We start from the raw sequence: 27,446 nt of genomic DNA, 5'->3' as shown, positions 1-27,446 counted from the left end.
TGGAGTTGAACCTTTTAAGGGGATGCTGGGTGCATCAGGATGTGTAACAAAATACATTTGGATTACAAATGTCAGTGTTGTGCAAGCATGGCAAAATAACCTGGAATGAGCATTTTTCATAAGGAATGTATTCAAATAAAAGGACTATATTTTCTTCAAGGAGATTATCTTCTTTGACATGAGATCGCAGGAACCTGAAGATTAAATTCCTTTCAGCTTTCTTTTTTATGTATCATGCATTCAACATTTGTATTCCCTTAGCAAATCAACGTTGTTGTACCAGATATCCATTATGTATGAAACAACCACCAATGTAGTAACATTTCCAAGTGTGATTTTCCTGCTTGCATACCTACCTTCTATCACATAGATTCTATTTACTTATCATTTTGTAGCCAAAATTCATGACTCTGGAAAAGAAGAAAACTTCCCTTGCAGGATCAGAAGCGTATGAGAGTAATTGGCCACAATGAGCCACGATGTGGAGTGAGGAGTGCAGATGTTTAGAAAAGAAATTGTTTTCCAAAAGTAACATTTTCCTTTTTATTTTCACTGATTTGATGAAAAATTACTGTTCTGATCAGCAATTTCTGGACATTCTTGTAGCGTGTGACTCTATGGCAGGGACAGACTGTCTCTTCTCAGACTGATCAGAGTTCAGCCATTCTTGGTTCCAAGTTCTGTCCTTTTAGACACAGCATGTTGGGTCTCCTAGCTTTGTGTCCCAGCACAAAATCAAGACAGACACTTGGAAGCAAGCCTATGAGATGTGAATTTTATGCTAAGAGTAGGACAGAGTAATCTTTTAGATTATTGGTTGCAGGCACCTCTTCCTCTTCTAGGAAGCAACATGAACACGTGGCAGAGAACAGAGCTAAGCCTATGAGAAGGAACAGATTAGCACTGGGTCTGTAGCTTAAGCATATGCCTGTAGACCTTCTTTTTTTTTCAGTGGAGAGCTGCTAGGTTTCTATCTCCTCTCCCAAACTGAAAAATGAGTGTGTACAGTGAGTAAGCCACTCACAACAGATCTGAAGTGTGAAGGCTATGATGAAGTACCTGCACAAAATAAGATCTACTAAATCCCATCTGTGTCAGGGTGACAGTATTTCAGCTTCTGTTGATATGTGACTGTATTTCATCAACTGAGTTGCGTCTGAATGATTACCTGCTTGACTCGCCTTCCCGAGGTCCTCACAGTCTGCCTGTACAAAACTTGTAGGTGGAGACACACTTGTGACATATCTGAAAAATCAAGTGGATGGTTGCTTGGTTTCCATACAGCTCCAGTTTATATTTGTGGGCCCTTTACTATTAGGGCTGAATATTCACTCGCTAAGTTACATAAAAATAATTTAAGAGGCACCTGAGGGCATTTTTATGGAAAAAATTAAGAATGATTTCACTCCAATTCTTTCATTTGATTTCTAGCTTTGTTTCCATTGCCTTGAAACCTTTATGTTTTTGAAAAGCTGTGAAGCACATTGCCAGTCTTGGCTGGAATGTCCTGCCACGCTCACTGTATAGTCCAGTTTTGGCACCTTCTGACTTCCATCTGTTCAGACCAATGAAAGATGGACTGTGGAGGCAACATTTTCCCAGCAACGATTCCATCACAACAGCTGTGAAACAGTGAGTCACCTCCTCTGGGACGGGCTTTTAAGGGCACGACATGTAGGCTTTTGTTCATTGATGGTAGAAATGCACAGCTAATTGTGGTGACTAGATTGAAAAATAGCGTTTTGTAGCTGAGAATTTGCTCTATCAAGTAGTGTTATTGTGCTCTCTGTGCCTGTTGAAGTTTCCATGGAAATAGGAAATTACTGCAGAACAACCCACATAGAGCACTTGCAGAGTTCAGTTAAACAAAAAATAGGTTTCCTACATCTGGAACAAAGTTGAATGCATTTGCAGGTAAAAAGCCTCAAAACAAAATTTGCACAAATTAGATTACCAAAACATATAGTTAAATATACAAATGTTTAGCTGATGAACTATTTTGGAATACAGCTATTGGGCTTATACACCAAAAACCTTTGATCTGTATAACAGTTTAGACACTCAAACATAAGGCCTCCTGGATTTCAGATACTCGAAATTACCTGAAGCTCACTTCAGGTAATTATGGTGAGGTGGGGATTGGCCTCCTCTGCATTTAACTAGTGATAGGATGAGGGGGAGTGGCCTCAAGTTGCACCAGGGGGGATTCCAGCCAAGTTAGGAAATAATTCTTCCCTGAGAGAGTGGTCAGGTGCTGGAATGGGCTGCTCAGGGAGGTGGTGGAGTCACTGACTCTGGAGGTGTTCAAGAAACATGCAGATGTTGTACTGAGGGACATGGTTTAGTGGGAAATATTGGTGATAGGTGGATGGTTGGACTGGATGACCTTAGAGGCGTTTTCCAACTTTGGTGATTCTATGATTCTACTCCCCAGAATTAAAATTTTCCCCAACTCTGTGCTGCCTGCTTCCCTAGATGTGTAAATATGCTTGTAACTCCATTCCTATAAAGTTTTAAAATGTTCAGGCATATTACTGGGCAAAGTCTAGTGGATGTAAATATTCATAGCTTGGACTAGAATAAATTTCCTATAAAATGAATGTTGCTGAATGTCTTATTCTGCTTTTAGAAATGCATTACTCCACTTCAAGCCAGAAGAATTAGGATAAAGTTGGAAGATAGTTCTCTCTTACTTTTAAAGAAACTACTTAAACTAGGATTATCTCTTGCCTGCAGCCCATAAAGAAAATTTCCTAGGTGTTAAAGCATAAACACCTTTAGGAAGATCAGCACAATGTGCACTATACATATTTATGGTAAAAAGCCTAAGGTCTGTATTTTAAACATGTAGTTCTGATCGAATAGTGTCAGTAAGCTGTAGATTGACTCTAAAATATAGCTTGATTAGACTACAGATCTAGAGTTGTGGCAGTATGTTTTATAGCTGGCTGCCTGCTCTGCATGACATGGATTTTAGTACTTTTCCAGCATTTCATATGCTTTTTTAATAAAAAGACCAACATTAAAAAAAATTCCTGATGGGTGGCAGTGCAGTAAAATGATAGTATAAGGCTCTACTACTTGTAAGGAAGTCCACTAGATGTCCTTCCAGCTCTTTGTGATGAAAACACATGGCTGATTTACTCAGACCAACTGGTTCTAACAGCGATGCGTTTCACGTTCCATGTCTTGCATATGTATCATTTCCCAATTTCCTACAGAAGTCAGAAGTCCAGCATAAAATCAGTTTCAGCAGGTGAATGTAGGTGCCTTCCTTCCATCTGTGTAGGCCATGTAGTTTTAATCTTCCAAATTCTTTTAGTCACAATTTTCTTTGCAACATAATTTTTGCAATAATTCGCATGGAAAGAAAATGCATGCTCTCTTGCTGTATGAATAGTGAGACAGTGGGCAGACAGAACACTAGAATGAAAAAAAAGAATGCATTTGTAGGTTTTGGCCGGTTTTTGACAGGAAAAAGACAATTCAGTTCCAACAAGTTTCTATGCTGCAAGTAGAAGACTAGCCTAGGAGTTAATCTAACATAGCAATCTAGTCAGGTGGCCTGATTTTTATGTCTTACTATGAAAGTGGCTAACTCAGGCACCTCTGAAAAGTTAAGGCAATTTTTCATTACCCTAAATCGTAGAGATTAATTTCCTCTGAAATACTGCTAGCCCTATTCCACACTTATGCTATCTCTGAACATGTAATCTCCTTTTCCTTCTTGCTGTGCTCTTAATCTTTTTAACATCTGGAAATGTAGTTCCAGAATTTGAGTAAATATCATGAGAGAAGATATTCTGTTTTGATTGAATAAACCCTTACTTATCTACTTTGACATGGAGAATGTGAATCTTCTATTCTTGCTATTTTTTAGTGTTTTAATCGCAGTCTTTTATACACCTATTTTCTAAGGAAAATAATCCTTATATTTTTTATGATTTCTACCTATATTTCTACTTTTTCTTATCCTCTTTTTCTTGTTTTTTCTCCTTCAGTTTCTCAGTGTTATGTTTTTCTTCATAAGGTGACTTGAATTTCTTTAGATGAAAATAACACAGGAGATGAAGCTAATATATTGCTAACTTCTTAACAGAGTCACCAGTTCACACACGGATTCCCTCATCAACAAGATGTGAATAGAACAGTGCATCCCTCTTTCTGTTGGCACAATAGTATGCAAAGAATATTGGATGTAGGAAAAATAAATTAACTAAGAAGCAGAAAAATAGTCCTTTGGGTCGCTTCATCTGCAGCATTACTCATCTAATGATTACAGAGACTGATATTTATTTTTGATAGAGGTAAATTGTGTTGAAAATGAGGGATATTGCTTTATAATTAGGAGGTGCTTGTGTTGTTGAATTTAATGTGACCACTCCATTATCTTGTTTGTTGTTCACGTCCAGTCTCCCAAAACATGTATCCTGTACAGTGGTGTACCAGATGTATCTAGACATAGAGCTAATAGGGAGTTAATAAGTGCTCTGTAGAAACTTTTGCTGGATGTCTGGGATGTAAATATTGAAGGGCAGGCTATTGCATAATCATCTCCTGCTGTAGGTTTATACTATTATGTCAGAGAGAAGAGATGCTTTATTATGTCATGTAGTAACTAAGAAAAATACATCCCAGTCAATAAAAACTGGTTATTCAAACAGAAATGAAAAGTGCTATTCAGAACCAGAGCAATAGTTCCTCAAATCCTCTAGGTTGCTTCTGTTCCAGCAGTGATTGGCATGATCTGGTTATGAAATCTAGTTTTACTGAGTTGAAGATGTGGCTGAGACACGAGAAAGAGTGATTTTCTCTGTGTAGAGGTGCCAAATGCCTTGAAAATATTTGGCAATGATAGTAGTTTGGAGTGATGATAGGGGAAGGAGACAGTACATAGTGCAGCAATAATGCTGTGATGATTTACATCCAAAAATCAGATCCCTGGGTAGTGGATCAGCTCTAACACACAAGTGCACTACTTTAAGCTTAAGAGAGGCCAGCCCATATCCAAAACAGAAGGTGGTAACATGACCTCTCTATTAAAAGCAAAGATAAAATACTGCTTTTCTCTTTCTAGAATTAGGCACAAATCGCATAAGACCTTTTTCTCTGACTACTAAAACATAGAAAGTTTAGAAAAATGCAAGCTAATATCCTGTTATGTGTATTTAAAATAATAATAATAACAGCAACAACAACAACAAAAAAGAGAGAGAATTAGAATGACCAGATGGATAAGTTATTTCTGTGCATGTAGGACTTCCTAAGCAAGAGCCGGACTTATTAGCTAGAATCGTTATTTGTTGGTTAGTTAGTCATATCTATTATGTAAATATTCAGGAAAGCAATACTCAAATTCTTTGCTGCTGAAGGTATTAGTTCATAATTTCATGAGTATCTTGATGTAAATTTTGAGAGTCTATATTAAAATAGATTTCATGATCAAAGTTTTATTGAAATTGGCTCATGTTATTTAGGTAGGAAATAGCATTGTCTGCATCAAAATTTTTACTTTGCCTCAGAGCTGCAAGCTGATGCACTTGTAATGCATTGAGGGTGCTATTTGCCATCTTAGACACATGAAGATGGATGCATAAACTTCTGACCTTGCTTTACTTTGTAAAAAAAGCCATAATGCTGATCCTTGTCTGGACAGATGGTCATCATTTATCAAGTGAAAAGTAACATCAGACTATGTAGGATTCTTTGTATAATCTTCAGTGTGGTTGCCACAAGGAAATAATTCACTTTTATTTATTTACAAAATAGCTTTTACTAGGTCCTTGCTTGTTATGCCTCATCTTCTTTGCAGATCTAAGACCGAGAACAAATAAACCAAGTGAATATCATACATGTAATATATTTTGCTGTTGGACTGAAAAGTCCAATTTTAGACTGACTGTCAGAAGTAATATAATCTTTTCCTTGTGTATCAGGTGAATGTAATGTGATAATGGTAAATCAAGAGATAAACAGTCATTAAACACTCTGAAATCTCTTTTGTAGTACAGATGAGCATAACATTATTAATGGCAACAAAATCAAGTAAGAACAATATTACTTAACTTTCATGGAAATATTTCCATTATGAAAATGGCAGTAAGGTTTTTCTACATATGACTCTTTGTTTTCTTTACCCTTTAAAAATCTACTATTTTAGAAATAACTCAAATTCACAACAGGTTATATTTTAGTACTTTGAAAGAGATAGGATCATAACCGCCTAAATCCTCTTGAAATATGTCAATTTGCTTTTTTTTTTTTTTTGTGCAACTTTTTGTGAGCCGAGCAATATTCATGTTCTTTTATTTTTAACAGGGGTAAATTCTTAACCCATAACTCAATTCCTTGCCATTGATATGAGAGAGGCCATTTGAAGATCTGGATTTATTTTTCTTCCTCATTCTCTCAACCCTATCTGTTGTTAATTTTTAGGTGAAGAAATACATGACTGGAAGCGAGCTTACCCTTCTCCTTACAACTATTGGAGAAATTGTCACTGAATTTTTGAAGATACTATTTCTTGTCTTTAATAAGCTATCGGAAAAATAATCTACAATTTGACTTGTCACAGCTTGCATGGAATATAAGGGTTTATGCTATAGCTGGTGACAGCATTAATAAGTGGTTTAGGAACAATCCTAATGAGACACTTCATTCTTTTAAAAATAAACTGCAATTTTCACCACTGTTCTCTCATCTGAATTATCTTCTCTTCACAGTAGAATCTGTGAATAGATACTACAGGCAGTCCTGGGCCACCAATGACTGTCTTGACTTTATCTAACTCTACACAGTATGTGAGTATCTTCCTTCTTCCATCTTCCACACGAGTAAATGCATGTAGATAGGTAGGGAAGGAGGAAGGAGGTTGTGGTATTTTGTTCCCACAGGGCAAAAGATTGGGACACCAAGATTAACGATGACTATGAAACTTTCCTATAATTTTTAGAAGAAATAGGTGCCAGTAAGATGAACTTATTTGCAAAAGACATTTGCAAAAAAGACCTTTGCTTTTCTGTACCCTGTTCTACTACTTTTATTTTTGAAAAAGTCATGGCTGTCTGGAGAAGTCCTTGGTGATTGGAAGAGGGGAAACATCATTCCTATTTTCAGGAAGGGGAGGAAGGAAGACCCAGGGAGCTACAAGCCAGTGGGCCTCATCTGTGTTCCTGGAAAGATCATGGAACAGATCCTCCTGGAAGAGATGTTATGCACGTGTGAAATGAGGACTTGATCCAAGACAGCCAGCATGGCATCACCAAGGGTAGATTGTGCCTGAGTAATCTGTTGGCCTTCTGCGATTGAGTGATGACATCAGTGGACAGAGGAAGGGCAACCAATGTAACCTAGCTGGACTCATGTAAGGGCTTTGTCATGGTCCCACATCACTTTCTTATCTCTAATTGGAGATAATTGGTTTTGAAGGGTGGACTATTTGGTGGATAAAGAATTGGTTGGATAGTCACAGCCAGAGGGTTGTGGTCAGTGGCTCTACATTCAGGTGGAGGCCAGTCATGAGAGGTATCCTTCAGAAGTCCATCTTGGGACAGGTGTTCTTCAATATCTTTATCAGTGACATGGACAGCGGGATCAAGTGTAGCCTCAAAAAATTTGCTGATGACAATAGGCTGAGTGGTAGAGCAGATCCAATAGAAGGAAGGGATGCCATCCAGAAGGACCTGTACAGGCTTGAAAATTGTATCCATCTGAATCTAATGAGGTTCAGCAAGTCCATGTGTAAGGATCCCATTGCAGCCTTCCTATAGTTGAGGCGATCTTATAAGCAAAAGGAAGACCAACTTTTTACATGGTCTGATAGTGACAGGAGAAGGGGTAATGGTTTTAAACTAAAAGAGGTGAGATTTAGGTTAGATGCTAAGGGGAAATTTTTACTCAGAGGCTGGTGAGATACTGGCACAGCTGCCCAGAGAAGCTGTTGATGCCCCATCACTGGAGGTGCTCAAGGCCAGGTTGGATGGGGCACTGGGCAGCCTGAACTGGTGAGTGGCAGCCTGCTCACAACAGGGGGTTGGAATTAGGTGATCTTTAAAGTCTCTTCCAATCTAAGCCATTCTATGATTCTATGATCTTACACTAACATGAATTTAAGTTGAAAGTGTAGGGCAGATTCTGAGATTAACTGGCACTTGTGCTTCTTGTGAAGTGATGAAAATGACAGTACCAAATATGTAGGAACATGTCACCTTTACCCTAATTTCAACAGACCCAAAGTTATCTCTTCACAATGTTATGCATGAGCATGGTGTTAGCAAATGCATTATTAATTTGGTTATTAATGGGAATAATGGATGTTTATTGAAAGATGTATCTCATTAAACAGTGTCTGAACTGAATTTCTCAGAAGTCAAAAATTTGTCTTCTGTGCTGAATGTCATAGAGAACACTTCCCTTTTCCATTTTAGTCATCCTGTTTATTATGTGCTGCTTCTCAGATCTGTCGTCATGCTGTTGTTCTTGCCTCGTGTTTTCATATTTTTCTTTCTGTACATTAAGGTATTTTGATCCAGGCTTTTATTTGCTTTCAGTTAGGTAATTAAGAGAGCTGGCTTAACTTCTTTTTGTTGTCAAAGCTGAATTTGCCTCATTTCTATTAAGCTTTTCAGTTCATACGTCAGCAGAGATCTCTAGTTACAACAGATTCATATTTCCTGGAAGTTCTGCGTCACAGGGCCAGATTTATGCCTGGTGTATTTTCCATTGACCCTGAAATTACATCAAGAATGAATCATTCTCTGGTGTTTATGTTCATCTGGTCTTATTTTTTTCCTCGGACATTCATGGTTTATATTAATATTGCAATCCTGGTAGTCATTTAATTATATTAAATCAAATTATGTTGTTTTGGGGACTTTTCAATGACAAGAACAGTGAAATAAAATTACAGAGGTCACAAATCTAGGTTAAACCTGTTTGTTTCACATAATGTATCTAGTACTCATGTTAAGTACTTAACCTTCTGGCAGTCTATTTTTCACTGTTTTAAACAGAAGAAACGTAAGATGGAAAAAAGATTTTAGAGATACATTTGCATTTGGGAGTACAAAAGCTGCAGACACCTCTGACCCTTGTGCAGGTCCAAAAGATGATGAGTATTCAACTAACCTTTAGGTGATGCATACTTAACAATGAAGAGAACAATGCTTCTGAGGGCTGGTATGGGTGCCTAATATGGAGTTAAGTGGAGTTAACTTTTCTTTATGTTTGTTAGTAATCCTAGAAAACTATACATTTAAAAAAAAAAAAAAATACTACCAAACCTGAAAAATATTTAAATATAATGGCTTCCCTTTCAGCAGTCTGGCTGTGAACAGCTGGGAGAGACAAGCATAAGAAAAATGGTATTTTTTATTCTTAGTTCAGTGCATCTTCACTGGCTCTAAGTAGCTGATAAATAAATTACCTAAATCCTTGTGTCTCTTGGCAGTAGTACATTCAGTGAGGCTATGGGGATGGTCCCTGCACTGCTGACATTGCAGGAGCTGCCTTAGGAGGGCAGAAGGGCTTCTGAAGATGTGTTTTTGTTTATCCTTTGACTTCAGATGCAGCATTAACTAGCAGCTCTTACATACTCCTTGCCAGCTGGCCAATATTTTAACACATGGAGATGGAATGGGTCCTGGCTGTGAGGTCCTGCCTGCCACTTCCAGGGAGGACAAAGGAATGCTGGAAAGTAATCTAGCTTTTATCTGGATCATCAGTAGGAGTTGAACTCTATGATCCTCATGGGTCCCTTCCAACTTGGGATATCCTATGATGAGAAACTTGTCCCCCACTGTACCAATATTGAATTTTAACTTTCCATGAGGAGCCTTCTCTGCAGTGCCTTGCAGGGAGCACTCTGCAAAGGAAAAAACAAGTTATGCTAATTGAATTAATGAAATCTTCACACATTAACAAAATGTATTCTGGAATTTTTCTTTCCTACATCTGCTCTTCAGATATGTGTATTGCACAGCAACTACTTGTTTCTTATAAAGTGTGATTACATTGGGGTAATAGATGGGGCAAGGTCTAATTACAGAAGGTGAAATTACAGGATTTCTGGAGCCTGCTTGCTGCTTTTTAGACTCACTCTGAGGCTGTTTCTGCCTGCTTGCTGCAGTTTAAACTCATTCTGAAGCTGTTTCTGCTTCAGTCCTGTAGCAGAACTGTGATCTGGGATGAAGGAACTTCTGCCTCTTTAACAATTAAGTGCTGTGATAGGCTAGAAACTTTCTTTATAAGCTTTGGCTTAGAATTAAAGCAGATTGGGGCCAGGATAAATGTACATGTGGGTGCTGGGGTGTGTCACTAGGTAGGTCTTCCTTGTAAAGATTGCTAGGAGAGTTGGTGAGGGAATCAAGATGAGAGTCATTTCTAGCGCACATGTTCCAGTGCCCTTGGAGTCATACATATTTTTGTAAAACCTGGCATAACTAATCCCTGCATGCTTTCTTTTTTTAAACTGTAAATGAAATCAGGAATAATACTTTGGGGTTTCATATCACTTGTTAATTTTGGTATTGTAAAAGCTACAAGCAAGTCCCAGATTCACAAAATCATTTTGTCCAAAGGAAAAAGACAAGCTTTGCAACTGTATCTTTGCAAATTTATGATAAAAGCATGAAGAAATGGCATACCTTATTTGCTAAATAAACAGGCAGGAGAAAGACCTATTTCTTGCTTTTCCCTTCCTAGTCACTTCACATTGGAATGCATGCTGAACATGTGAGAAACCCAGATTCAATGAGATGTGATTCCACGTCTTAACATTTTACTACTGTTGAATGTGCTAGTCCAGTGTGGATTTATCTCACATACTGTGTTAATGAAGTTCAGGATTACACAGAATACTAAACCTTTTGAAGGAGAAGGGATAAGAACTTAGTTGTCTTACCTATTTTTTCTCTTTTTACCTTGGTAAGTATTTATTTCATGTAAGGTGGTCCTATGCTAACAGGAAAGATTAACATTTGGGAATCCCTTGGAGTGTTTCAAATGCTCTCTGGGATATGTGGGATGAATTTAACTGCTCTTTGGAAGTGCAGGGTTCCTGTATCCTCCAAATAGTTATAACTCCAAGTATCCCGTATCATTCAAATACTCCCACTCTGCACTTTTATTGTGATATGGGGAGAAAGCACTCATTATTTGTTTTCTCAAACCTACTTTCTCTTGTATTGTAAGTACAAAAGACCAGATGCTTTGATTGATGTTTCTTTCTTTCTAGGATGTTCATCTGTGAAGGAATGAGAGTGAAAGATGTAAGACCACATTGTGAAATATATGACTTTACTTATGAAAACCTTTAGGGAACAAATACAAATGCCCATCACAACCTTCTGGTAGCAACCAAACAGGAGTGAACAAGCTGTTTTAAAATACTTCTGCTCAGCCTTAACAGGTCCTGCAGGCATATCAGTAGTACCTCTACATCAGAGGCTGATGAGAGATAAAGCCAAATTGGCAGGAATACTTACTGTTATCAACAATAAATAGTTATAGTGGGGAAATGTAAAAGAAAGTAGAAGTAATGTGCAAAACTACAAAGCCTTATGTGGACATTTGCACATCAATGTGACTTGAAGTTCTTTATCTCTCAGTATGTGATCTTGAGCAAATTCAGACCAAGTACTGTCTTTGTTCACTGTTAGCCGTTATAGCTAAAAACCTCCTTAAAGAAAGATGCTTTTGCTTTTATCATCTTATCATCTTATCAATTTCATGTGAAATAGAAGCTGGCTTTCTGATATAACCTTGTGTCTCAATATGCTCTACAAAGTAGGAGCTTTGTAGACACTGTTTGTGCGTTGACATATAAGCAAACGGAATGGACAGGTGTTTTTGACAGTAACTTCTACACAGCATTTTGTTTGAAAGCCTGGAAGAGTTGTCCAGCTGTGCTGCATAATCTTGTTACATTTTTTCATGTCATAAAGTCAGTCTGACAGAACTAGAATGTGATGAAAAGAAACAGCTCTTATACACATTTAAGCTGACCTCTATCTTATCGGGCTGTTGCTAAACAATGGTAACTTGTGCAGATGGTTTCTGTGTGATGATAGGTCTGTCTTTGTGTGGTTCTGACATAATAATGTCATTTTCAGTATGAATTAATGTATAACAAACTGCTCATATGTTGATTAAAAATTTATGTCTTGCAATACAAGTACTTGGTTTTTGAAACAATTATTGACACAACGGCAGTGTCAGAAATAGCAGCATTCCTAAATGCTAATATTTCCTCACATCAGCTCATATCAATGTTATTTAACTGTTAAAATATTTAAACCTCAATTTCAGTTCACAGATGCAGGCATCATAAAAGATCAGACTTTTTTTTTTTTTTTTTTTGGTCAACTGAAAAAGCGGGAGAGGGCTGAAAGAATTTATTCCTAGCTTTAATTTGAAGTGGATTGCTGATTAGGGCAGTGCATTTCATCTTTGTTTTGCTTGCAGGTTTTTGAACAACATGACCATATTATGAATTCAGTCTGATAAATATTTCTTGTCTCTCTCTTTTGAACGAGAATCCAGTGCACAGCATGAACAAAAGTGAATCTCATATTTGGAGAAGCAAGATAAGCATTTCAAAATTCAGCCCAAATGCCATCAAATATATTTCTCATTGGAAAGAGGGAGTATAATTAATCTAGAAATGCTTTTCACTGTGGACGATCATAGTTGCTTTCATTTCATTGAGGAGTGTATCCTTGGAAATATGTGGCATTTTAAACTATGGGTAAAAATTAGTGGTCTGTGTTTTACTTTGAGAAGACAGGATTATTATCAAATTCTAGATTTCTCAGAGGTACCTTTTCATAAGCTACTCATATTTTTTAATGAACAATGAGAGATGTACATTCTTCCAAATTTGCATTCCAGTGACAGCACTTTGCTGCGTGTATAGGATAACATGAATTCTGATTTTTTTTTTCCTCTCTGAGTGACTATTATACACACATTAGAGCTTTCACAGAAGTTTTGAAACTTGCACAGGGTTCTTTATTCTCCATAGATTCTCTTTAAGGAACAGCTTTCACTGTACCTAGATATCAGTAGTCACTGGGTAGCAGAGTGCAGCTGCCTCTGACACTGGACTTTTTGAGCACCCAGACTAACTCTAACAGTGACCTTGAGATTTCAGGTGACTTGGACCCTCCTATCAGAAATTGAATGATAGAGTTTATTGATTTTATCAGTCTTTTCTCTCACTGAAGAACCTGTGTTGTGGGTCTAGGAAACAAGCCTAACTCAGCATACCTGCCATCAGCAGTGACTTAATAGCAGCTTATTTTCCATTCATAGCACTGCAATTGTTCTTCTGGGTTTAGAAGCATTATCAGGTTGGTTTCTGATGATCTGTGATCAGATTTAATTCCCACTGATACTTATGGGTAATTAATCTATTTTTTTTTCAAAACCCATAGCCAATGAAATATAGTCCCTTATGCTGATACTGCATGTATTTTATCCAGTAATCACTGCAATCCTGGTAAGAAATGGCAGGTTCTTCTAGAGCAGGTGAACTGGTCTCTGGCGTTAACACCCTTGTCTGCTTTTGGATTCATACATTATTAATTCAGTTCTTTCCATTATCAAAGGAGTGTGCTCTTTGCTTCGTTGTAGCCTCTGGCTTGGTTGTGATGACACTCATCAGAGAATGCAAAGTAGGAAATACCTTTAAAGTATGGTAAGACTACAGCTGACTCTAGAACGTTTTCCAAACCATTAGGATAAAAGTGGAATTATAAACCACAGGTGGTAGCATGAGCAATCTCATTAGAAACTCTTGGTGATGGGGGACATCAGGTAAGCCTTGTTTGCTTCTGCAATGCAGAGGGCTGTGTTTTAACACTAAGGCTGTTGTGGTATCAGGACCAATGGTAATGGGTAATGATCTTGCTCTTTTCTGTTAGCTTATGGGAAAGCAGTTGGATTGCCCATGCAGCATTATTTCACACAGCATGCAAGCTGTGCTTCAGGGAGATGTCTGTAATGCTGAGAGAGGTTTGATTTTGGATTCCCATTTTTTAGCATTTCCTGGGTGCCATTTTTACTCACTAATATAGATATTTTCCTTGTTTTTCTCTCAAGTATTTATTTAGTGCTGAAAGATGAATACACTCTGAGATTTACCTTTCCCAGCAGATAATTGTTTCCCTGCCCTGAGGAATGAAGATGTACCCAGCTGTGTTTAATCAGAGCCAAATGGCGCTGTACTTATGTCCTAAATATTCTAGTTGCAGTAATGTCAAATGCTTTTTCTCCACAGAGATGTATAATGTAAAGCACAATCCTGCACAAAGTAAATGTTACTCTAAGCCTTGTGTCTTAATTTATGCAGACATTCTAATTACATGAACAATTGCCTTTCATGTAATAGTATATCATAAGGTCAGAGTGAGCATTCCTGGATATTCATTTGTGTTTTGGCTCACAGGTTGTGACTTCTTGCAAAACAAGAGCTGGGTTTAGGTTCCTTATAGCTGATGATGCGGAGCTGGGCTCACCGTGGCCCTGATTCTACAGAAGATAGTGGGGACATACCATACTTCATATTGTAGTTTCAGAGGAGTTTTTGTTACAGGCATTCCAGTGATGTTCTTATTCAAAGCACGCATTTAATTTCAAGTAGGCTCTGCTAGTCAAGTGTCATTAGACATATTGTTTGTATTGTTGGTGGAATTCTGGGGAGTGTTGAAAGTAACAAGTGGATTCACTTTTATCTTTAAATTGTCAGTAACATACAACCATATAATCAATTCCGTCTGTGACATTGCCATCCTCAGCAGCTTTGTTGAAAGAAACTAGTTTCAACATGTGAAGCACTGATGACTTTAGTTATTCTCCATTGTGTCTGGAGTAATACCGTTTGTGTTACACAGTAACTGGAAAACTTACTGCACAGTGAATTGAAATCAATGAAGTTAAAGAGAATTTTCTGTTTACCTGAGCAATAATACCAGTTTCAGCAAGGCAGAAGGGTTGGCTTTGGGACTTCCAAATCTTGCATTAGGAAAGATAGATCAAACATTGAGGTCATTATGGAGAAAGAGCAACAGCATAACAGCATTCAGCAATCATTTAAAAAGTAGCAGGAGTCTGACTTGTTCATAGTCTGGCAAGAAGGACCTGGGAAAGTAGCTCTATGAAGTGACTGGGGAGGGCTCCGTCAAGGCAGCTGAGAATACACACTCAGAAGAGAGTGTGACTTGTGGCTTCTGAATTGTCAATGAGTGGTCAGGAAAAGCAGTAAGTCACGTCAGTGGCTGTAGGAGTAAGCTTGATTTCTGCCTTCTTTTAATTGTAGCTATTTAAATCTTTTAGCCTTTTTTTTTTTTTTTTTTTTTTTTTTTTTTTTTTTCAGTAGCCAAATTCTCTGCGATATACCAAATGAATTATTCTATTATTTATTTAAAAATTTTATTTGATATCTCTCAAGATTTGAGTAAATGGTTCAAGGTCTGATGTCACCGACACTGCCCCAGAAAAATAGTCTGCTTCTGCTGTTATATTTCCTTGTTTTTATTTTTTTGTCCAATTTTATCATTTCTATTCTTTCGTTACAGAAATTGTGTTAGTCCATCTTTATAACAGCTTTCAAGAGCAAGGATCAAAAATCTCCCATCTTCCAAGAGAGCACTGTGGATGATGGAAACAGTGAATGTTCTTTCTGTTCAGTTTTATTCCTGCACTTGTGCTGTTATTGCCATCCAGATCTTTATTTTTCAGTATCTCAGTCAGGAACCTGCTGTTCCTGACATTTAATATAACAGCAAAACTCATTTTGCAACATTTGTCAGACGATGAAGGATAAAATGGAGCTTTTAACCGTATCTGATGCTATGTGTGTCTCATCTAATTTCTGGAGCTGCTGGAAGCCAGGCAATCCCAGGCAATCCGGGCAATTTCTTCTCCAACATGGGAAAATTGAATGCTGTAATGTCTATTTTCTTCTTTTCTTCTGTCTAGACCCTTTTTCCTTACATAATACTTCATGTCTAGATAGTTTTCCCAGTTCTCACTAGGTAATGTTAGTTTCCAGACTTGTGCTCAATGATTACCACCCATGCTAGAACAGAGAATGCTTGCAAAAGGCTTGGAAACTTGAGATGCTGGTTCAGAACAGGGCCCAATCTGGCTTTCAGTCTCAAATTGCAGTTTTCAGAGGCTTTAATCCAACTAGCTGAGTATTTCATTGGCACAGTTACACAAAGGAATTGAGAAATAGCAATCTGCAAAGCAACCTTTAATATGTGTATGTTTTTAAGCAAGCTAGCTCATCTCTGTAGATGCCAAAAATTACACAATTTTTGCAGTGCCTTATGAAGTTCAACTGCTTTTCCACCATACTGTTAATGCATATCTTTCCTTTTGCCACCAACAACTGAAGAAGTCATACTGCCTTTTTTAGAAAAAAATTATTTAAGGGATGAAAATGTAAAACAAGCCTGCAGGAGCCCAATTTTTCAACATCCTTTTTGGCTGATTTGCGGTTTGGCTTTTTGTTTTTAACTCAACAGGTGACCTACACACAGCTATCCCTCTAAGAGAGCTTATTCTATTTCCTCTGAAATATCTGACCAGCACAACTCTTGCACAAAGCTTCATACAGAGCAAGAATTTTATTTCTTGAAAACCTTTCATTAGTTGAGAGCCAGAATGAATGTATGCATCCTCTGTTCTGAAATTTCAAGGGGATATGGTAAGAAAATGCTATTAAATGCAGTCTTGCTCCAGCTGCTTTGTTGTAACTTGCTGCCTATGGCCTAACTTTCTATTGTAACTTTCACATTGAAACACTCAGTCATCTGAACTTCTGCGTACACAAGGTTTTTATGTATAGAGAGAAAGATACACTGGCATAACAGAGCAGTCTGCTTTGTTACACAGAGGAATTAGTGTCATGTATAGATGTTTGCAAGGATAAATTGGATGCAAGTTCAGTGTTGAAACTGCAATTCTGGAATGTATGGGTGCTGCATACAATTATTTTTAGTGCCACATACATTCTCTTATTTCTACTCAAAAGGGACATTTTCAGTTCTTCTTTACTACCTTTCAAGTGTATGCCTTCTCAATTTCTAGTGCCATGCCTATTTCAAACTATGGCTTTTTCCTGTATCTCAGTTCTTAGTAAAAGGAAGACCTGATGGGTGACAGAGTGGCTATTTCTTATCTTAATAATATTTTATAAGTAATCATTAAAATTAAGCCAAATCTTAGATCTCAGTATAAATCTCCCTCATGGACTTGGACACATTTCTATGGACGCCTGTATGAATCAATTATGTAGGTGACATAAGGACCAAAAGTAATACCTCCTAAGTTATTATGTTGGCCCACAATGTCAAAGGAAGATGGTGATATGGCAGTAGAGGCTGAACCTTCTTGCCAATATTCTATTACATTTTGTTGCTTTGTGACAATGGTTGAGTAAGAACAGTGGAATCATAGAATGGTTTGTGTTGGAAGGCATATTTAATGACCATCTAGTCCAACTCCTTTGCCATAGGAAAGGTCATCTTTCACGGGATCACATTTCTTAAAGGCTCACTCAATCTGATCTTGACCACTTTCAATGATGGGGCATTTACAACTTCTTTGACAGCTCTTCCAGTGTCACACCATCCTCATTGTGAAAAATTTGTTTCTTATATCCAACCTAAGTATACCCTTTTTCAGTTTGAAAACATTGCCACTTGCCTTGCCTTATCACTGCAGGTTCCATTAAAAAGTCTTTCTCCATCTTTCTCATAAGTTCCTTTTGGATATTGGAAGATGACAGTAAAGTGTCCCTAGAGCATTCTCCAAGATGAACAACCCCAACTCACTCAACCTCTCCAACCCCTTAAAAGCAAGACTGTTTAAACAATGTAGAAATTCAGGAATCCCAGCCTTTGCATTGCCTTGACCATGACCAAGGGGTGTTTATTTTCACCACATTCATTCATTCATTAAAAAAAAAAAAAAAAAAAAAAAAAAGGAAACATTTTTCCTCCAATTCAAAGTTCGTGTTCACAACTTTTGTCCTCTCACAATTTGCACTGAATTTAGTGGTGCAAACTGAGCTGTGAATCAGTTGCCATGTTCCAAATCACCAAAATACTTTATTATTAGCAGGTATTAAAACTGACATCTTGTTCAAGCAGGAAGGGTAACACAAGTTTAAGGCATCCTTGTAAGTCAGTGGTATGTGCAGGAAGCATAGAAGCATTGTGTAAAGGGAAGAGAAGCTCGGAATCCATCTTGCCAGCTTTTCTGAGGGAAAACTGCCAGAGATTTGATCTGTTAAGTCAGTGTTGCCTTTTAATGAATATCCTGGCACATCTGATGCTAAAAGTCCCCTCAAGGGAAAATATTGTAAATCTGGCTGGTAGTGCTAGAAGCAAGGCTTGTAGGCTGGGAAGGAAGTTGTTTCTTCTAGCGCATACTGGGAGCTGAGGAAAGATGCTGCTTCCCATCCCATGAGGCTTGCCCTGGGGAAGTGTGGCCGAGAATGGCCATACAGTCATTTGCTGCCAAAGGAGAATTTGCTGTGACTGCTGGAGGTGGCACTGAGCCTGGATGTGAGAAGGGAGCCAACAGTGTCCAATGGAATCCCCGCATGGAAACCCATGCCAATAAGTAGCATAACATATGAAATGAACTATCTGTAGATAAGGAGAATATACACACCAGGATGCCTGTGAGTCCTGTGTGTGAATGTATGCACAAATGTGAAAGGAAGCATTTGAAAAAATATTTATAAAAAGAATAAAATTTTACTTCAAAGACTGCTTATAGGCATCAGTTAGGGAAAATACACTTTTAATGCTTGTTACGAATTTCCAAAACAATTTTTTATGTACTTGCTCTTGGGAAATGTAGGCAAACATACTAATGCAATATCTGTTACATACCTATTTAATAATAATGAGGTTATCATTTGAGACTGGAATGTACTGTAACAGTAAGTGCAAAACATCATGCGTGCATAGGTCTCTGTATGTGGTGGTTGTTTAACTTGATAGCCTCAGCTGTCAAGCCTGTTTTGTGGTATCTCCCTGTCTTTGTATCTGATATGCTTCTGTGAAATTCCCTTGCTCTGAAGAAATAAAAGCTCCAGTTACAATTATATTTCTCCACATCTTGGGCTGCAGCAACAGGATGGCGGTTATTTGATATAGATAATCTAATAAAATACACCAGTGATCTTCTGATAGGGAGCATATTCTATGTTTCTACTTTTTATAATGTATAAATGGCTGGAAATAATTTCTTACTTACTGTAAATATTCATTTTTAATCCTCAAAAAACACATGAGGAATGTCAGTTTACTCATAGGTACTTTCAAATCAGTCAACTTATTTTAATCTAAGTATGAATTAATCATTCTACTCTAATTACTTTCTCTTAAAACTGTGTGCAGTCTGTGATTGAGTCAGTTGCATTCAAAGAGTTCAAAATTTTCTTTTCTTTTCTTTTCTTTTCTTTTCTTTTCTTTTCTTTTCTTTTCTTTTCTTTTCTTTTCTTTTCTTTTCTTTTCTTTTCTTTTCTTTTCTTTTCTTTTCTTTTCTTTTCTTTTCTTTTCTTTTCTTTTCTTTTCTTTTCTTTTCTTTTCTTTTCTTTTCTTTTCTTTTCTTTTCTTTTCTTTTCTTTTCTTTTCTTTTTTTTCTTTTCCTTCCCTTCTCCCTTCCCTTCTCCCTTCCCTTCTCCCTTCCCTTCTCCTTCTCCCTTCCCTTCTCCCTTCCCTTCTCCCTTCCCTTCTCCCTTCCCTTCTCCCTTCCCTTCTCCCTTCCCTTCTCCCTTCCCTTCCCCTTCTCCCTTCCCTTCTCCCTTCCCTTCTCCCTTCCCTTCTCCCTTCCCTTCCCCTTCCCTTCCCCTTCCCCTTCCCCTTCCCCTTCCCCTTCCCCTTCCCCTTCCCCTTCCCCTTCCCCTTCCCCTTCCCCTTCCCCTTCCCCTTCCCCTTCCCCTTCCCCTTCCCCTTCCCCTTCCCCTTCCCCTTTTTCTCTTCATGAAGAAAGAAGAAAAAAATGTGTTGGGATGCTACTAACTGTCAAAACAACTGTTCTAAAAAACTTTCTTGGACTGGCTTATCTCACAAGCCGGAAGAGAAATGATTACTTTAGATATTATATAAAACAGATCCCTTGTCTTAGAAATCTTTAGTATCTGTAAGAATAGGAAAAGCAAACCAGTGGGTATTTACACAAACAATTTTTTTTTGCTTTTTAAGGTAGTTGGCTGTTCTCTCCATTCTCCTTGTATAGTCTGTGTGAGAAGTGATTAAGAAAGCTCCAGGGGCAGTTCAGAACAGGAATCTTTGCTTTGCACTCTAGATTTCCCTTTAGTAAAAGCCTTCTTTTCTTTCCTATTGGCTGAAAGTGAGAACAACTGGTTAAATTAGGTGCCTAAAGTTGCAGATCTCTTTGGTTTGTACACATCTCTGTGTATTGCACACGTTGTAGCCTATGTCTTAGTACCACTTCTCTGTTTCTGGTTTCTCTCTGCTACTTAACCTTTCTACAGGATTCCACTGCAGCAAAACAAAAGCACTTCTGTCCTTGCCAGACTGAGACCCAGGTACAATCCTGCTTCTGTTAACTCTGTATGGAACTGGGCCAGCTCAGCTACATTACTTTCCTTTCAGAATATGCAACCATGCAGTTCTACTGAAAATAGGAGGTTAGTTATCCAGTGGAACAAAAGATCGCTTTAGAGAGGCAAATTTTATAATCTTAAGTGTCCTATGTATAATTTTCTCCCTTGATCTTGTACATTATCAAAAGCTAATTTGGATGGGATTCCTCCTCTAAGATAAGGAACAGATCCAGCCTGCAGTCTTCTGGCAAGCACAAAACTCCTTGAGGCCTGTTTTCAAAGGAACAGATCGAGTGTGTTTTTCTTAGTTTTTGATTATTCTCTTTATACATATATATTTTTATTTGTTTGCTTGATCATCCACACTTCAGGAAAAGGTTTGATTCTCAAATTACACCTTATTTTCCAGAGTTTTAAAGGCAAAACATAGAGGAGTTGCTTTGCAAGGAACATCTACAGGCATGTTGGCCATTTTCTTGTGTATTGACATGCATCGTTAGAGAAGTAGGGAAATTCAAGTGGGAACACACCATTTAAGTGTGGGAAAGGCTGTGACAGATCACAGTTGCTCATGTCAGTATGGAAGCTTGTCAGGTCTTGAAAATAATTTCACAAAACTCATTTTATATGGAAGCAGATCTTTCTGTGAGACTGCTCTGTGCAATCAAATGCTGATAAATGGGGACAATTTGGAAATTGCCTTAGAAAATTCCATCAAACCACGAGGGCAGACATCTGGTTTTAAGTTTCAGCAGCTGCATGTAGGTTTGCAGCCTTTTGAACACTCCTAACTCTTAATGAGAGAGAGAGACACTTGAGACCACAACGTCTTAATTGCAAGGTAAAATCACTACACGCTGCAGCAGGAACCAATCAGAACATTGCAATGTGAAACAGGAAGCAGATTGAACCATGAAGGAGATACACGGCAAGGCGTGAAGCAGCTCTTCCATAGTGCTTTGAATTCAAAATTCTACTGCAGTCCTTTCACTAGCTTGAAAAACTAGTTCAGGAAAGTTCAGGAAAACTTACCTTATTGTCAGCCATTCAAGTAGGTAAAAAGAAATCCTGTTTCTAATATTAAAATATGTTCTTGGTTTTGGAATGGTCTTTCTTCCTGCTCTTCTTATGTCTTTTTGCATAATTTGAATGTAGATGTGTGTTTTCTAAAACACAAGATGTAGAAAAACAGGCAAGGAAAATTCTTGCATTGCATTTCACAGTACTTGGATATTTTGTTGTCAGTGTTCTGATTTTTGACATTGAAGTCCATCTTTATTAGTGGATCTCCTGGAATTACTTCAGGTTCCTTCATATTTCAGTTAATACATTGAGCAACGTTATTCCCTCCACCTATCTGTTTTGATATTCTCCATATATAGAATCTCATAATGCTCAGTAGAGATGCAAGAAAGTTTGCTGTCTTATAATGTCTGTTACATTTATTCTGTGTTTGGATCAGTACTGAGGTTTGCTATGTATGGTTGTGGTCAAATCTGCGATAAATGATCTTTTCATCAGTGCTTATAGACTATTTATTTATTAACATGCTGTCTTAGAGGAATTCATATTAAGTTGGATTATACTTGCATAAAGAATTTCTATAGTTTCTTGAGATTCTAACAAATTGCATTTAGGATTCATCTTTCCTCTTTCTTTCTTTCCCTCCCCCAACAACTTTTTTCCTCTCCCCTCCTTCTCTGTTGATATACTCATTATTTTCTGAATGAATGCCAACGCCGTAGCAGATTTTTCAAAGACTCTCATTGTAGCAGACATTTTGAGTTGTGGCTTTGACAGATTGCACATTTTGAAAGTGCGATACTGTAGCAAGCTTTTTAGTAAATTTGGCAGACTACATACTGTCTTGAAATCCACTGATGAAAAGTGAAAAATCTATTAGATGTAGGTTGGCAGGATACATGTGACCTGCTGACAGTCTGTGCACATATTTTATTCGATTCCAGGGGCAAGGAATCCAATTCTTGAGAGTTTATGAAAAATTGCAGTAAATGTCACTTACAAAATGAAAAAAAAAAGGTCTTGGAAGAGTTGGATGTAGGAGATGACTAAAAAAAGAGTTGTAAAAGCCTTTGTCTTACATATAGGGGTTTTACTGAAAATATGATTGCAAAGAGTAAATAAGAAGTGTAATAGTAGTAGTTATATTACTAAAGAGCTTATTGAATTCTACTCCCTTGTTGGAAAAAGAATTTGCAAGTACAGGAAACCCTTTCATTTTCCAGTGCTCAAAATACAGAAATACAGGCTTGCAGTTGTGATCTTGACTCTCTGTTCTGATGCTGTGTCTGGGACACTCAGTAGCCTACGATTTTTTTCTGCAGGAAAGAACTCAGCTTCCAAAAATACAGAGGTTTTTAAAACAGTTTAAAGCTGATCTGATGAATTTCCCTCATGGTTAAAAATCTCTTAGTTTGGTTGGTGGTTCCTCGAAAGATGCTTCTGTCTTGTATGAGAAGATGTTGAAGTAAATATTCAGTGAGCTTCTGTACAAGAAGCATCCAAAATAGTAAAAAGAACCTGCATTTTTGATAGCCACTTCACCTTGTAATTTTTTAATTCAGTGAAGTCTAATGTACCTGTCAGAGAAATGAATGGCTTACTCAATTTCCTCTTAGACTGTTTTTAGACGTGAGCTGCTATTCAAAGTGTCACGAGAAACAGGAGGCATCTACACTGCAGTTCATTGCACTGTAAGTGAATCTTAACAGCTGCTTTTCTACTGCCTTCATAAAATTTGTACATTAAGTGATAATTGTGGAATATTAAAATAGGTCTAACCAAAATAGTTAAATTGACTATCAGATTTTCTGTCTTTTGTGGAAGTATACTTCATCATGTGGTCATGCTCATTTCCTTTCCTAAAGAGAAGTGACTGCAATTCTTGCATATTTTGGATTTTTTTTATTGCAAAAAGAATATCTGTGTTCTGATTTTTAGTATTTGATAATCCCCTGGAAAACATGTGGCCTTAGCACAGAACATGTGGTGATGGAGCAAAACATTGCACATATTACTTGTTGATTAACATTTGCTCAAGTGGGGCAAAGTAGATGTATTTTTCATGTATATTCCATTCTTTACAATTTTTTTGGATGTTAAACTGAGGAGCAGGAAGATGAATGAACAAGAAGAAGAAAGAAAGATTCTTGAACAAGAGAAAGGAATATAAGCATTTTTTATTACAGATCAAAGAGTTTTGAGTCTATAGCTCTGCAATCTAGTATTTGAAACTGATTTCTACTTCTAATATTTACTTTTATGCTTCTCAGATAAGAAATAGAATATAGGGATTATGTTTCATACTGAATTCTCTAAGTTAAGCTGTGTGTTCTTCTGTCTCAGACTTGATTTGGAGACTTTATACTGTTTTAGGGAGGCCTATTCTGTTCTAGCAAGAGCTATGATAGAACTTGGGACAAACAGTAACATAATAAGACATGGCAGTTACCAAATAGGAATGTCCTAAAGAGTTAAAAAATATTTATAATTTCTGTGAGTGGGATAAGATGTAAAGGAGAGCTATCGCAGGCTTACAATTATACTTACAAGGACATTTCATAGAGTTATTTTGCACAGCTGTGCAGTGTCAATCTGATCCATGAGGTTGTTTTACATGGCAGCTCTAAACTCAAGAGAAGGGTTGCCCTATTTGTAGCATGCTGAACAATTAATTATCTTTAGGATATGAGGACACGGGGAAAAGTAGCTGATATAAAAAGTGGTCAGGTTGCCAATCTGGTTGTCACTGGTATGTGAAGTCTCCTTGCCAGTGCCCCACATTGCCCCCAACCCACATCAGAAACTTCTTCAGCAGCATGGGTCAGGCAGCATAGTGGTGATGTCTAAAAACACTGGGGAAGAAAAAGAGAAATAGGTGACGTATGGATTTATGAATATATGGAATATGGTCAAGGAAATGGATGTTTGGAAATAAAGGTGAGGAGGAAATAAAGGTGCAAGGACAGAAGTTAAAGACACTGAGATGAAATGAAATGGGATGAGTGGAGAAGAAGGTATTTTGGTTTTGGCAAACTTAACTGTGAAATACAGCAGTCTAAGTTGCAGAGAACTGTGCTGTGGTTACGTATTCAGAAATTTGGGTCTGACATCGTAGATAGGAATACATAATTAAAAATTGAGATGATTTTTGTTTGTATGATTTGGGTTATAAAGAAGGTGTTTATAAAGAGTTTAGAGTATATTTTATGTATTTGCTATAAAAAACATGACAAAGTATCCTCTGAACTTTCACTACAGGTTGTAGTCAAAGGTAGCATTTCACATAAAATACAACATTTTTTGTTTTACTCCACTACATTAGCTTCCAGTTTAAGTATTAGTTTAGGATCATGTACCACCTATCTATCAATCATAACATCCATGTCTCCATACTTTCCTTTGTTGTCATCTTGAACTGGCATGTTCCAAATATGTGTCATTTTTAATCGGTGTAGCCAGAATGGCATCCAACCTTTTGCAAATTGAAGTGTACTTTTTCTGAACTGACATCTGATCTGTCAAATTCACACCTCTCGAAAATGTGAAGATGTAGGCAACAGGGTTAGTGTAAGAATTATGTAATCATGAGAGAAAATGTATAAAAGATTTTCAGTACATTCTTTTTTTTTTTTTTTTTTAACACTATGTATTTGAATACTGGCATTTCATCATTTGTATTACATTTATACATATATTTTTTTCAAAGTAATTCCCACAATTCAAATTGCTCTCCAGATATAAATACATGAAATCATCACCCTAAGAACTGAACCACTATCAGCAGGGAAAATACAATTCAAGATACTGCAACTCTTTGCTTGCAAGGTACAAGGTAATTGTAAACAGCAAGAATTGAGAACTGACTTCCAAAAGCAGAGAAAAGGAAATCCTCTACAGATTTGGTAACAGCAGTCCTTTTCACTTTTTTTGTTTTTGACTTTTGTTTTCACTTTGAATACAACTTTAATGTGTTTTACTGAGCTATAAAACTGCTTTCTTCAACTCACTGGGGAAGAAGTGACATTCTTGCAGATGCATGTGAACTAGCTGTGTAGTTACAGAAAGAGGAATTAAAAATGCCTTTAAAGTCACATACATTTGCATTAAAAATCATATGCAACATATTTGAACTTCTCTCTTTTGCACTCGTGTTCACAGACAGAATCACTTCTGCAGAAGGACTGACAGCACTGAATCAAAACACTTATGCAGACAGACAGCACTAAAATGTATTAGGAATTGAAATGAGAGCAAGCATATGAGGTCTACTTGAACCCTTAAACAACTTGAACTGAAGGTTCCAGTTGCTGTGTGTACGGTTCTCTTGCTCTCATGTCTCTGTTCAGAAATGTGAAGTCCCCATCCAAGATTTGTTGGACCTGAGATGCAAAAAAAGAAGTGTGTGAACTATGCATGGGTCCTTGGGAGGGTTTGGTTTATTAAGCATCTGAGTTATACACTGAGGAGACTGATTTTGGTTCAGAGTAAAGAAATACTGTCCATCTCTGACAAGTAACGTAATTAGAGGGCTTGGTGAAAAATGTAGGACTGAATTCATAGCTTTTGCTACAGGGACTTGAATCCTGAAGACCTTTGCAAAAAAATGCCGTAACCATTTTGATACAAGCACACCTGCAAAGGTGAATAATTTCATCTGTGACAATATTAGTTCCTCTGTGCAGAAGGGAGGGCTGGAGACACCACAGAAGAGCAAGTAGAAATTGAAGCATAGACAATCATGTGCATGTCACTGGAGAAGAGATGCTCCTTAGGCTGCCTATGAGTTTAGTGTTAAGGACTGATTGAAAGGAGTGCATCATCAGCACTGCAAAGCAGGATCTTACCCCAGAACAGCAAATCCACAAAGGAGTTGACTGATCTGCGTATCAGTATAAAAATGTCACTTGAAGCATTTACTTACTCATTTACATCTCTCTTGTCCTAATCAGAACTACTCTGAATTTGATGAGCTTTGCCATTGATTTTTATACTGTTGGCACAGGCTGTACATTTAAATTTGACTCTGCTTTTGTCAAAGAAGTATCGTGGTAGATTTCAAACAATATTTACCACTGATGATATAAGCTGTCATTTTGATTACAAAAAGAGGCTCTGTGGGGAGTAGCTGTAATAAAGTGTCAGGCCATAAAAATCCATAACTCAGTATAAATTATAGCTATTCTTTAATTTATAATTGTTGTCTAACAAAGTGTTCTCTAAGGAACCTTTTCAAAATAAATCATCCATGCAGATATTCTTAATGGAAGAGGAATGAAATGTTGCATTTTATATACGGACAACAAAATAAGCAAATAATTACCTTTTTATAATACAGTGCAAAAAGAAATCTTTGAAATACCAAATAAAACATTTAGAATTTAAGACTTTGTAAGGACTGTGGTTCTTATTGTCTTTCCCAGCAAAACATGGTCAATTCCTTTATTCCTTCTGGGAGCAATAGCATATTAACCCCAGGCGGCATCAGCTATAGTCAAAGTGACAGGGCTATGTTCCTCAAGGGGAGAAGTTAGGATGCTTCTTACATTTGCATTAAGGATCAAAACACAATTTGGAATGGGTGCTGACTGAATGTACAAAATTCAAAAGACGTAAGGCTAATAGCTCTAATTAGCAATTTAACAGATGTGTTAATGGCAGAATAGGAATTTCATGTAGCAGAAGGTAAAGAAAGGATGCTTTTTATCTTGAAGTAAATGAAGATCTGAATTCAGCCAAAGACCGGCCTGATAAAGTGTTTTAGAAATGTTTCTTTTCTACTGTGGAATAATCTTGAAAACAAAACTTTGGTTTATATGTAACAACTCTCACCTTT

General features: G+C 37.3%; 1 protein-coding gene across 1 annotated transcript in view; it reads left to right on the top strand.

The window, feature by feature from the left end:
- Positions 1–26,456, top strand: part of LOC149919439 (uncharacterized) — a 37,227-nt gene extending 10,771 nt beyond the window's left edge. The window contains exons 3-4 of the mRNA XM_090134387.1: positions 23,241–23,304; positions 25,772–26,456. Of these exons, the coding sequence (XP_089990513.1) occupies positions 23,241–23,304; positions 25,772–25,798 (91 nt within the window). The 3' untranslated portion in view covers positions 25,799–26,456. The remainder of the gene's footprint in view (positions 1–23,240; positions 23,305–25,771) is intronic.
- Positions 26,457–27,446: the final 990 nt, after the last annotated feature.

Source organism: Phasianus colchicus, chromosome 1 (genome assembly GCF_987193195.1).
Source record: "Phasianus colchicus chromosome 1, bPhaCol1.hap1.1, whole genome shotgun sequence".
In the NCBI taxonomy this organism is placed as follows: domain Eukaryota; kingdom Metazoa; phylum Chordata; class Aves; order Galliformes; family Phasianidae; genus Phasianus; species Phasianus colchicus.
The sequence above is the reverse complement of the archived record's forward strand: the minus strand, read 5'-3'. Positions and strand labels throughout refer to the sequence as shown.